The sequence below is a fragment of the Toxotes jaculatrix genome, chromosome 18 (genome assembly GCF_017976425.1).
Source record: "Toxotes jaculatrix isolate fToxJac2 chromosome 18, fToxJac2.pri, whole genome shotgun sequence".
NCBI lineage: Eukaryota > Metazoa > Chordata > Actinopteri > Toxotidae > Toxotes > Toxotes jaculatrix.
This window is the reverse complement of record NC_054411.1, coordinates 5015719-5029258: the sequence shown is the minus strand read 5'-3', so window position 1 is coordinate 5029258 and position 13540 is coordinate 5015719. Positions and strand designations below refer to the sequence as shown.

The 13540-nt window shown below is 42.1% G+C and overlaps 1 protein-coding gene across 1 annotated transcript in view; it reads left to right on the top strand.

The window, feature by feature from the left end:
- Positions 1 to 10079, top strand: part of znf385c (zinc finger protein 385C) — a 114135-nt gene extending 104056 nt beyond the window's left edge. The window contains exons 6-10 of the mRNA XM_041061991.1: positions 2533 to 2910; positions 3031 to 3218; positions 4605 to 4703; positions 5269 to 5358; positions 6854 to 10079. Coding sequence (XP_040917925.1) covers positions 2533 to 2910; positions 3031 to 3218; positions 4605 to 4703; positions 5269 to 5358; positions 6854 to 7084 — 986 coding nt within the window. The 3' untranslated portion in view covers positions 7085 to 10079. The remainder of the gene's footprint in view (positions 1 to 2532; positions 2911 to 3030; positions 3219 to 4604; positions 4704 to 5268; positions 5359 to 6853) is intronic.
- The last annotated feature ends 3461 nt before the right edge of the window (positions 10080 to 13540 follow it).

Below are 13540 nucleotides of genomic sequence, written 5' to 3'. Positions count from 1 at the left end.
AAGGGGATTAATCGATTCTTATAAACCATCTCCCAGACCAGCAAAGGAGGGAGTTGGCAGACAGTGAGTGAGCAAGTTAGAGAGCAGCAGCCCAGTGCCCAGAGACAGAGGGCCCACATCAGTCGTGACAAGCATCAATCACCCTCGGCTTTGATTGACTCGGCTGTTGAAGCCGTCTTCGCGGGGACTCTTGCCTGTCACCACAGTAATGATGATTTAAAGCAAGGATTTTTCTCCGGGGAAGCTGTTTATGTTCTGAGGCTGCCCTGGATCAGTGCTCGCCTGCTAAGCCGAGCTCTCGTTGTCTGTATGTGTATGTGAGCATGAGCCTAAAGAGTCCAGTATTCATATTCATTTGCTTTTTGGCTGTGCTTAAACATCGCAGAGGATCAGTCTGCTGAATGGAGATCTCTTCAGATGTGTTTACACACTAAAAGCCTGTTAGATTTGATTGGACTGTTAAAACATGGGTAAAATTCTTTTTGAGTGAAGAAAACTGATGATTGCCTGCATAACATTGATCCAAATATCCATAATTTGCTGCTATGTAACTCTACTCCACAGAGGCCCTGCTGGCACTGCCAATATACTGGCCTTTGGTCTGACAGTTTGCCAATGTTGGTGGAACTCTCTGCTATCTTGTAGATGGTCAGAGGGAAAATGAGACGACTGACAAGTGGGCAGACATTTGCTTAGAGAAGAGGGTGGGAGAGTCTTGGTATTTATCAAAATGTCTTTTTTTTTTTTTACTTTATCAGTTTTACAGCATTTTTGACCCCAGTCTGCTGCAAAAGCTGCTCTTATCACAGCTTCCCAACAGGGCTGCAAATAACCATTATTTCCATCTTTGATTCATCTGTGGGTTATTTTTCACAATCAGTTGACGAACCTTTTGAGTTTGTGAAATATCTGAAAAACCACCCACACAGCTGTCATCTTAAAATTTATGGTTTTGCCCACACAATAATCCAAAACCCAAAGATACAAAAAAAGAAATGTATCCAAAATCCAAGAAGTGGGTACCTGTGGAAGCCCATTTAAGCCAGGAAATAAATTTAAAAAATGAAAAAAAAAACAAGATAGAAATGGTTAGTTTTGATAAATACAAAAACACTTGTGGAAAGTCTAAATATATATTATATTATATTATATAGGATAAAAGTGAAAGGTTTTTACTTTTTAAGTCAAAATTATGAGATAGTAAGTCAGCATTTTTAGATAAAATGTCAGAATTATAAAACAAAATTCTAAGATTAAAAATTTTTTCTGAATTTTCATCTTTTTTTTTTTCTTTGACACAAACAGGCTTCCATCAGAATTGTGGACTGTTTGATGTTGAAGGTTTATAAATGACTGAACATTTACAGATGATTAACTAACTTGATTCATTGAGCACTACTTTCACTATATGAGTAGAAGATTCACTTGTGCTTTTTAAAAATGAGGATATCCGAATGTCAGCAGAGTTATCTGAAATGATTCTCAGCTGAATGAGGCCCTTCCTGATCCGAGCTTTAGGATTTTAAGAGGGCTTTGATTCCCACCAGCCTCCATGTCTTCCTCTGTAAGGTTCCTGCTAAATCCATTGATCAGTATCACTCCCCTCTGGAGACTTCTCAGGTGGCCGTATCTTTCACATAAGCTCCGGATTGTACCTACCTCTGCCCCCCCCCCCCCCCTACAGAGGAGAGCAAATTCCTCAGGGGTCACTCTCATTACAGCGAGGGGACTGTCTAATCTTGCTCCTATATAGGTTCTTTTTCTTTAGCGGGAATGAGAGAGGAAGACCCTTATCTTCAATGATGAATTTACTTTGAGACGGAAGAGGGAAAATCAATGGCACACAGTTGCACGGAGGAGGGTTGCGAGTGTGTGTGTGCGGGGAGAAAGTGCACTAAATGAAATGCAGATATTCAGTGAGCATAACGCACAGTGCTCTGGGGTGAAGTGTGCGTCTCCCTCGGGAGGGCAACGGGGTGAAGGGGAGATGTGTAATAGAACTCCAGTGACTTATTGACATGGCCTGGCAGTCGATGGGTTTGTTTATATTGACTGAGACTCCGGGTCCACTTGATATTTGAATAGTGAGGGAGGTAGCACTAGAAAAGCACTCTTAATGTCGTCTCCAATATTATACGGAAAAATAAATGGTTATTTGGACACTAATTTGGCAGACTTAATGGCCTTGTTCACACCTGGCATCAGAATGTGTCTCCATTTGCAAAGACCATAGTCTTTGTAAATTAAAAGAAGAAGAAGAAGAAGGAGTCAAAACAGTACAGACTGGGTCTGTTCCTCTGGTGTGTTCCATAGCCCACAATATGTGAAGCACGTGTCGTGGACGAAGCCAGCTTACGCTACTTGAGAACCCACTGGAGATGAAACTTTATATGATATAATTAATGAATTTCAAATTCTAATCCCTTGCACTACACATTGCTAAAAAATTATGGTGTGTCTGTCCATAGTAAGCTGGTGTATAATGAACCACAGTTTGCTGATGTTCTCCTGTATTTCTACTGTTTTATGCAGGTCTTCAAACTGAACTAGAACCAGTCAACCTGGAGGTGAAGCTCGAGGAGAGTCCCAGGAGCTCAGTTATGCTGACGCCAGTATCAGAGGTTTCCTCTGTTGAGTTGGTCACCCTTTCCCCTCCTCAGATTTCACCTTCCTCACAGCTTTCTGAAACTGCCTCAGACACCAGTGCCCCTGAAGTCCCAGAGGCTGCCGAGGCTGCCGAGGCCGCAGGCCTGACTACTGAGCCAGGCAGCCATGCAGACACATCCAGCACAAATGGGGAACCACACACAGATGAAGACAAGGAGTCCAAGAAGAGCAAAGCTCACCTCCATTGTACTGTTTGTAAAGTGACAGTCAACTCCCTCTCCCAACTGGAAGCACATAACAGCGGTAAAAGGCTTTTTAAAGAGGCTTCTCCATTTGTAAATACATTTTAGATTTTGGGGATCTGAGCCAATCAAATCAATGCCTGTAATATTATTTCATCTTACTCTTTACTCTGTGCACCAGGTACAAAGCACAAACTGATGCTGGAAGGTCACAGCGTTCTGCCACGACGCAGGGGGAAGGTGGTGGCAGCTCGTGCTGGGTGCAAGAGTAAACGGCTGGGCAGCAAAGGCAGCGTCGGGGTGCCCAGCAAGAACTTCCAGTGTGAAGTGTGTGAGATCTTTGTGAACTCTGAGACCCAGCTGAGCCAGGTAAAACGAAACTGGCCAATTTGGAAAGAGCTGGTACAGATGAGCAGATATAGAGCAATTCCACCCATGTGATAGCTGGATTAATCTGATTGAGTGGATAAAGGGAATGAACAGAAATGTGTATGTGGCAAGATATTAAACTTATGTCTCACTTATTGAACGTTTAGCACCACAAGAGACATTTGAAGATCGAGGCTGTGAAGTTGCAGAGTAGAACGACAAAATAGTGTTGCTAACCTCATAGGATTTTGTTCTAAAGGACACAGAAGTGCTGTTGACTCTCCAGGGAAAAGCTCTACGGCCCAATCATGTCAGGCAGTGGAGAAAAAGGATGCATATAATTACCTCACCTCCACAGGCAAATGATGGTGGCCACAGAATTAATAAGAAAACAGAACAGCCCGCATATAGTTAATAATTACCTGACACATCGAGAGGCTGATATTACACATTGAACTCATACCAGACTGATCTGTAATATATAAAGGCTAGCACAAATGATGTGTATAAAAATGATAAACATGAATGATGGGATTTTAAAGACCTCGCTTATTCCGAGAGACCATTTTAACATCACCTTGATGGAGGAAATGCACGTGTGCTCAAATCAAAGCAGCAGTTTAATTTACAGCCACATGAATGAAGCCATTGAAAGCAGGTTGTGAGTGCAGAGTACATCCAAGCAGCAGCCATTTTTCCACATTAGACAGATATCATCTGGTACTATAACTAACTGCAAAGCTCTTCACTGAGCGGGGATTTATTTGCCACTCATAATTGCAAGCTACTAATGCCTCCTGTATTTAATTTTCTGGTTACACTGGCATCAAACCGGGTTGGTGAAGTAATTTCTCTGCTTTTGATGTTCATTAAATGCTACATCTGGGTGAAGGGATTGTCTTGGAAACTTTGCCGGGGCTAGAGTGGAATGTGAAAAAGATACAGGATATGTTGGCATGCGTGAGCATCCAGGCTGCTTGAGCCTTAAATGCATTCCACCGGTCTTATATAAACATCCCCTGTCCCAGGACGATACAAGCCTGTTAGTAATGGAGCCAGAGAAGGAGATACTGTGGCAGTGGCAGAAAGTAATGTGATGAAATTTCCCTGCTCTTAACTCATATGTTATTGTTAAAGGCCAGTGTATACCTCTACGGCACAGGTGTGTCTGCATCATAGAGAAACTCAACACAACTAGTGTTTTGTTGGAGCAGAGCGATGCAGACGCACCAGCGTGCAAGTTTAAATGCTCACAACGGCGTAGAGCACTTGTAGGCTACAGAGATCCTGTGCAGAGGTACAAACCAGCCTCAATTCAGCAGATAACTAGTGTTGTTCCAGAGATGCTTTCTAGCTCACTAATGATACTTCTCCTTGTCTCTGCAGCACATGAATAGCAGAAGGCACAAGGATAGACTGGCTGGTAAACCACCCAAACCCAAATTTACCCCCCACAGCAAGAGCCAGCCAAGCTCCAGCTTAGCGGTAAGTCTTAGCATAAAGACACAGACAAACAAAACACTGTCACGCAAATATGCACCCATACACACACACACACATACACACACACACAAACAAAACATAACTGCCTTTCTCTTACCACAGATATGCTTGAACATGCTGTGCACATGTGCCAGAACTGGCATAAATTCAGCCCCTATCTTGTGAGCTAATGCATTTTTAAACACCAGTTTTAATTTATCTTTGTTACAGTTAACTGATTTGACCCCAGCCCCAACAGACATACCGTTAAAACACACACACACAGATCTCATTACATTGTGCTTAGGGGATTCTATGTCTCGGTGAGGCAGCATGTTTGTGTGCCTGTACTGTCAGAGAGGTTAAGCACACTGTTGTACTCAGTGAGTCCCCTACCCCTGAGACAGGTCTAAAATAGTCCTGCTCTCCCCCCACTGACCAGCTCTGACAACAGCAGCCTGAATCAGCACTCCAGATTAATCACTTCTCTGCTCCTGTCATATACACACCTCCCCATCTCTCTTTCTCCCCGTACTCCTCCTCCTTTTCCTCCTCCTCCATCCTACAGACCGTGAGATGGAGTGGCTATGCAGGCGTGGCTGTGTCTGCCATGAAGAAAGCGTTCAGCCAGTACAACCTCACCTCCTTCTCCTCGCAGGTCAGTGGCAGGAGAGGCCGAGACTGGGGTTGGATTGGAGGGCGAGAGCTTCCGCTGGTTGAACTTTAGGCCTGGCCGGGGGCAGGGGACTGAGCAGAGATAATGGAGAAATAATTTTTATATTAAAGGGATTGTTCGGATTTTCTTTTGTTATTTTTAATATGAGGTGCTATTCATTTTATTCACTGGTGTTAATGCGAATACAATTGCAAAGTGGGAGGTTGCCTTTGTCGTGGTACATGATGGGACCGCTTCTGTGGCTTTGGTAGGAATGAAACTCTTCTGGGTTAAGTCATCAGTACAAAAGATTTACAACTATGTCAGAACATATCTGGTTCTTTGATAGAAAGTCAAAGTTTCCCAAGGTGCATTTCAGCTAAGAAACATCCATCCACTTCCTTCTCCCCTGTAGAAACAGTGGTGGAGGAAATACAGAACAGGGAAAAACACTTCTCTCCCACTTCTCAACTCTAAATATGGATATTAGCTTAGTCTGTTCATTCTTTGGGAAGTTTGTGAAGGTCTGTGGAAGATTTTACAAAAATATATTCTCAACACAGCCCTCGAAAAACATTTTAATCATCCACGAGAAAATGCAGCATCTGAGGCTTGAGTCTACTTTTGGACCTCTTTGTATCATGAAACAACTTTTTCTGTTAATAGGTCCATGAGAGAGAGAGGTCTGCATCTTTACTGTATCAAATACTTATACCGACAGCAGCTGTAGTCAGCTTGAATTCAAAAACTGTTACAGTGGATTAAAATGGCAGCCCAGAGATACAGCAAGATGAGTATATTAAAACATTCATAAAAACCATTGCAGCAAAGTCTCCACCCTTCAGTTGTACATTCAGTATGTTCCAAAAAATGACAATAACAGTTTGCCAGTAACTTGCTAAATATGCTACAAGGAAGTAAAAGTGTGTGATAGTCTGTTGAGAAACTATTTCCGCCGTTGCTTTCAAGCTTACCGCAGCTCCTGTTCACTGTGAAAGAGCAAACGAAATACTTTTTAAACCCAACTCCCGACAGGAGGTGAGTTTTTGTGTTATGGTTTGAAATGTTGTTGGGCTTGGTGGGATACCTCCATCTGTAGGATCTTAGAAAAATCTCTAGTCCATGCATCAACATGGTGACCAGTGAGTAAATGTATCACAAAAAAAAATCTGAACTATCCTTTTAATATCACAGAGTAAATGCCTGCCATTTAACCCTTGTCCTGAGTGAAATAGGCTGCCGTGTGTTCATACTGTAGTCCAAGCATAAGCCTATTATATATATATTTATATGACTATATATATTTTTTATATGATCGTGCAACAAGCTCAGGAATCCAGTTCTGTCTGGTATTTGGGATGAACATGTATTCCTCCACTGCAGCTATGCTTGCAAATAAGTGCCATGAGTTTGGGAAACATGTTTGTCCACTAAACATGACGAACCCTCACTGTGCTGTTCTCTCACTTCTCACCGTTCCCCCTCCTCTCTTCTCCAGACCAAACTGGCCTTGCAGAAGCAGCTGACCAAGAGCTTGACAACTGGCTTCCTGCCTAGTCCCCTCACCCCGCCAACTCTGTGCACAGTGGCAACTAACCCACTGGCCTTGCGCCACCCAGTGGGCACCACCACCTTCATCCAGACCCCCTTCCTGGGCCCTGCACTGTTTCGGCCTGCCCCGGGGCCACTGCGGGCCACACACACCCCCATCATCTTCTCCCCCTACTAAAGACTTAACACACTTCCCATTTGAGCTCCTACCCTGTCCCCTTACCAAACCCCAGGCCCAACTTCAGTGTGACCCACGTGACAAAGGCCACACGCAAACTATGCAGCCCGCCTGACTTAAGATGGAAACAGTGCACAAGTCCTGATGCTCAGTAGGCCACAACGCCTGAGAGCTATTCCTATTATAAAGGCCAAGATTCCCCTATCATGCCTTCTTTCTGCTCCTCTTACCATGACCTAAGGAGCAGGACAGGCCTCCAGACAGTGACTGGTGCACAGAGGCCGCTTTTATAGCCATTTCATGGGTCAACATGGTTTGGATTATGGATATTATTGTGTAATTTATTAGAGAACAAATATAGACAAGTCTAGATGTATGTTTAGTGTGGTTGCCACAAAATAAGGTCCCTTTACTTGATGCTCTTTTAAAATGTTTTTAACTTATTGGTTAGGGGGTTTTATGGAAAGCGGGATGATCATACGATAGGTCATTAAAACAGGTCTACCCCTGTATGACTGGACAGGCCAGTCTCACTGATCTGTGTTTTCAGCTGACAAACTTAAAGGATAATCTGCAGTCAAATGTTGTCACATTGCATCTTGGATATGGCCATTTTAAAACAACTCTCTGATCAAGTACCCATTCTCAACTTTAAGCTTTTGGGGGACAAATATGAGTCCTCTTTGTGGACAGTATGTGGATTTATAACTACATATATCCATATACTAAAGCCCCAGTACCACCATTTTGCATCTAAAGCCCCCTCCCTAATGCAATTTATTTGAGCCCTTAAAAGATTTTCTTCCTCTCTTTCTTTCTGAGTCACAGCCATAGTCACAGCCCTCCAGATTTCTTTTTTCCTTTCCTGTATCCCCAGGATTAAGCACTCATCGAGGTCCAGAAAAGGTCAGCTTGTCAACTTGACTTTGTTTCAATTTGCAAATCTGTCTTCAGAATGATTTTTATTGGTCCAGTGAATCATTCACGCAATGGAGCTTGAACATTATGTTCTCGCCAAGCTAGAAGCACAAAAGCATTTTTGCAACTATGGGTGTCTTACTTTGCAAAATTTCTTTCCTTCATGACTGCTCTTTGTCTTTTCCTTCCTCCCTCACCCGGCTGCCGTCGCCTCGCTGTTGCCCTTGATTTTCTCTGACGTTATCTCAGCATGAGCTGATGAGGAGCAGGGAAAGCCTCCCCCCAACACACAATCACACACATAATGAAAATACACAATGGATAACTTGAAGACTTGATGGGATTTCAGAGCTCGCTGAAAAGTTTGGATGACAGTGTGTGGGGAGGCTGCTCAGCCAGCACTTGATTGACATCCTGTAGCAGTGTCTGCGTACAGTGTGGGAGGGAACGAAGAACAGTGCCATGGCAACCACATTAAAAGCACCTTAAAACTGATTTACTTACGAAAGCAATGAAAATTGTGTTGTTATTCACCTTTTTTGCTCTACGTGTATGTTTTTACAATCGCGTCAATTTCAGTGAGAATTTTTCTTTGGAAAAAAAAAAAAAACGACAACAATCAGGTGAGAGTGATCACTTTATGGTTTATCCATGACTAAGACAAGTCTCACATTTAAAGCAATACATTCGGTATGTTTATGTTTATGATGTGTTTTCAGCGTGTCAGTGGCTTTATCTATTCTATACTGTACACACCTGTAACAATGTATTATGTACTCCAACACAGCCACAGGCCAACTCTGAGTTGTCGGCGAAGAGTCATTTGAAATGATGGGTTGTCCTGATGGTGCTGCCCTTGATGCTTGATGCTCATGGTCAGTCTTCACATGTTTTGACTCCAGGCTGAGCCGTTCCATTTATAGCTGCTCTCGCGCTGGGCAGAGGGTGCTTCAGCGCCATATGACATTGCTGTTTCCCTTAAGTAGTGGAGCAGGAGAACTTTTGTATGACTTCCACTGAGCAAAACAACGTTACGTCAGAGGCAGGCGTTTGGGATAAGTGTCACAAGTGCAACATCAACTGTCATATTGCTGTTCATGCTCGTATGCTGTCTCCCCCACCCTCCCCTATCCTGAACGTCTACAAACACTCAGCCCTCCCTCTGCCAAAATGGACTGTTGGCAAGGTCTCATAAGGACTCGGAGCGCACACATCATCCTTCCTTCAACAGTCATACCAAATCATGTTCTCTTAAATTACAGTAATGGAGCGAATCCTATGCATTTCTCATTGTGCAATATGTATAGTTGTCTGTGATGCAGCAGTGCCATCTGTCGTGAAATCCCTGTAATTGCCATCCAGTACTAGTGCTTTTACAAGACCTTTGATCCTATGTACATTTCTGTTTAAGGAACCCCAAGTCTTTTTGGGTAAGCGAAGCCACCCTCCCCCCCCCCCCTCCCCCCAGTCCATACCGATGTGATTCTCCCCGGTCGCACTACTCAGTGAACCAGCCAGCCTTTAATCTTCACTGTTTGTTTCTATCGCTCAGTGGGAACTCTGACCTAAAGAATTAAAACTTTTCTTAAAATAAAGAATCTAGAGAAGGCAAATTATATGTAGAAATCATAGAGTAACTATAGAGATTTTATCAGAGTTGCTATTGTTATCTGTATCACGATGAACTGCTATCATAGGAGAAAGTAGGTTATGTTATCGTAGGCTCTGTACGGCATACAGGAAAAGGAGAAATGCTTTGCTTTCTTTTTTCGTTTGTTTGTTTATTTACATGGTTTTACCAATATGTTTTTTTAAGTACAAGAGAAAATATTTAAAACGCAATTTTTTTGAGTGAGCTTTTTTTTCCTCCTTGTTGACAATGTCTGAATTAATAACTTTATTCCAGGCCTTTTTAGACAATATCCTAAAGTCACATTAGCCAGGCCTTCTCAGGGGTGACAGGTTGAACAAAAGCTAACATGACCATCCATTCAGGGTATCCCTCCATAGCTCTAGAGAGCAGGAAACACTGTACGCATGGATGGATTGATAAACAAAACTTACAGTGCTGTATATTAGAAAGGACAAGGGATGGATTTTGGAAAATAAAGCTTTTAGAACTTGTAAAAATGGTTTTAATGTGTTTGTGTATGTGCGTCATGGGGAAAACTGGAAAACAGCAGCATCCCAGAAGGCAGTACTTTGATTCAGGATGATATTTGAGCATTAACAATATGTGTGTGGGTGTTTTTGAAGGAGAAAAAAAAGACAACTCAGGCAGATGATTGCTAATGAATAAATACTGACAACATAAATGCTCATATTCACAAAGATGCTCAAAATTGCACCACTCTTTCTTTTGTTCTTGAACTATGTTTGGTACAGTTGAATCATACCATATTTTAAAAAAACAAAAACATCATTGTTTAAAAAAATGCAAGTTATCAGTCAGTTATTAAAAACTGAGTATATCCAGCTCTGTGTCAGGAAATGTCCAGCTGGAAAAAAAAAAAAAAATTATACATGATCCTGAGTTTGCAGGTGTTGGTCTGCTGGCTTCTCAGCAACACCCTCACAGCATCTGTTCATGTGGCAGCACACAGCCTCTCATTTTCCAGCTTTAGTGACAGCAGGACTGGTGTTTAGCCAAGATACAATGGAGAAAGCACATGGAAACAAGTTAAAGCTACCGTTTGCGAGCTCTGTTGCATCTGTGGCACACAGAGGAGTGATATACCTGAGTGGGTGATGTGGTGTAGAGGCTAATCTTCTCTATCTTCAGATGATTTTCCATAGATGGCCACAACAATACATAGCACTCTGGACTGGCTCTCACTACTGCGCAAAGGTTTGATACCCAACAATGAATCCTCCTGGATTGTGGAGCACCAGCTCACTGCTACTCGACATCCACTGTGTGTTTGCCAACATGAAACAGTGCTGTTGCCTGTCTCTGTTGTGCTGTGCTCCTCGTTATCCCCAAAGCCAACTTCAACACAGTGAAACAGAGCACAGGAGCATCTGTCCCCTGGATTCTTCACGTGTGACAAACTGTGACTCAGTGCTTTTATCCATTGCACCAGATAATCATGTACTTCGCTCAGTTAGGTCTGTATTAATTTTCCAGTTTCCTTCTTTATTTTAAGACGAGCCCTTGCATCATATACTGATGTTGTCCTCTACACCTCAGGCCATCGCGCCAGCCCATCCTTTGTGGAAACAGTAGATAAGCACAACATCAAATCCAGCACCTCCTGTGGTGCCAATCAAAGGAAAGCCATTGGATCCCCGGCACTTACTAAAGCCAGTGATATGGCAGAAGGACATGATGACCTTCCTAAGCTATGACACTGGTGTATCCGGTGCATTGCTCCATTATCTTATCTGATTGCTCTCCAATGGCAGGAGTGACACCCTTATCTCCTGCTGCCACAGCTTCTTCACTCAAAGAGTCACCTCTTAAAAACATGGCTTCAGTGTGTGTGTGTGTGCGCGTGTGTGCATGTGTGCATGGGTGAGTGTGTGTGGACACACACATGGGCTTCCGATTAACTGAAAGTAAGTGAGTGATTACAAATAATTTATAAGATTTTTCAAGATCTACTTAGGAATTTTTCATTTGAAACCTCACAGTAGGTGATTAAACTAAACTACAGATAAGCCCTACATGTACTGTTACTGTTAATATAGCACTAGCATACATATACAAAGTATGTAGCAGTTTTTCATACACAGCTCTTTACTGTGCTAATTCTTACAGAAGGTAATTCATTTATTTGTAACTGATACATACACTGAAATAACATAGTACATACAAAATAATTATTAACTCTGTGTCATTATTCCACAGTACTCACTACAGATGAATTTCCTTTTTTGAGGCTTATTTATTACATGAATTCATTATAAATGCAAAAACTATTTTTGGTGTAATTCTTCAATAGATAGATATATTTTTTTGTATTTTTGGTACTCACCAAATTTAATTACTCTTTGCATTGATAATTATTGCAGGATTATCAAGGAAGTATTTGTTACTTGCTGTACATGGCAACATTATTTACATTACCTTGTATTCAGGACAAAGAATGATGGGTAATCACTGTAAAAAAAAAAAGAGACATCAATACTGCTGTACTGATGCTGCAAAAATGCACAAAAAAGAACAAAAAGGTGACAGAAGGGAGACAGAGGGTTGAGTTAGTTGAACAGTGGAATAAATCAATTTTTGCTTCAGCTTCCACTGTGTCTTTATTTAAGCCTTTATTGAGCTTGAATTGTCTTTCAACTGACTGCTGGGAGACAGTGTGTCAACATCTCCCCCTGGATAATGTCAAAGGTGTCAGACTCTTTCAGCATACTCACTGAATGAACAAACACACAGAGCGGTTTAGCACAAACTATGAGCAATAACTAAGATTCCCTTTTTGCTCGGTTCAGAATGCCTTAAGCTCGACTTATCCCAGATTAAATCATCCTGTGCTTTCAGGACAAATGATCTGTCTCAGATGCTCGTGGGCAGCCAGCATGAAAACTAACATTTGACATAACTGATGGCTTAAGGGCAGGTGATATTTCCATCCCACAGAAAAAGCCTGATAGCACAGAGAATAAAGGTGGCACTGCCATTTAAACTGTATGTGTTCACTGCTGTGTGGAATTGCTTTGTTAATCTGACGCTTCATGATAGGAACTGTGAAAAGAGGGTCAGTGTAGCAGCTTCCAGGGTTGAAGTCTATTTTCTCTTCACAAAAAAAAAGAGAAGGAAAAAACAAGGGAGGATAAAATGTTATCTATTTTATGGGCCCCCTGGGAGAACTGTATGCTTGGCTGCAGTCATGAGACACGCTGTCATGCAACAGTAAAAGAGTACTGGTAGCAACACAAGGGCATCGCCTTGTTGCCCTGTGACTGTGACAAGCAAGTAGAAATTTCTCTTTTGTGATCAGTGTAGTTTAAAGGAAGAAGAAGGTTCATGAATCACACAGGCAAGTGACAAATCGATCCCTTGCTCTGGCACGCTCCCAGTATCTCACATTTTGTACTGTGAATCTTCTTTTTCTGCTTTTTATATAAGTCAATACAGATGTGGAGCCAAAAGGCTTTGACACAAGAACATATTGACAACTTAGAGGAGTCCCTTCCTCACTGTTTGAATTTATGGACATGAAATTAACACCGCTGTGCACTGTCATAGTCCAAATGTATGATACAATAACCGAACCATTTTGAGTGAAGTGACATCAGTGCAGTGGCTCAAATCTAGTCATTAAAAAGAACATGATTGAAATGAGATTGTACATGATAGCACCCTCTGGGGAAACCAAGGTGAGCATAATGTCGTTTCATAAATGTTCCACTTGAGGTTTTCTCATTATCTTGCATTAACCTCTCCAGTCAGCATGCCCATGTGGAACTAGCAGATCATTTCCTCTGCTAAAACATCTCTGACCTTGTCTAACTGGTTGTTTTTTGTGACTTTTTGACAGATGTAGAATGCCAAACTAATTAATGTTCCAGTAACCTAGTGCAATTTTC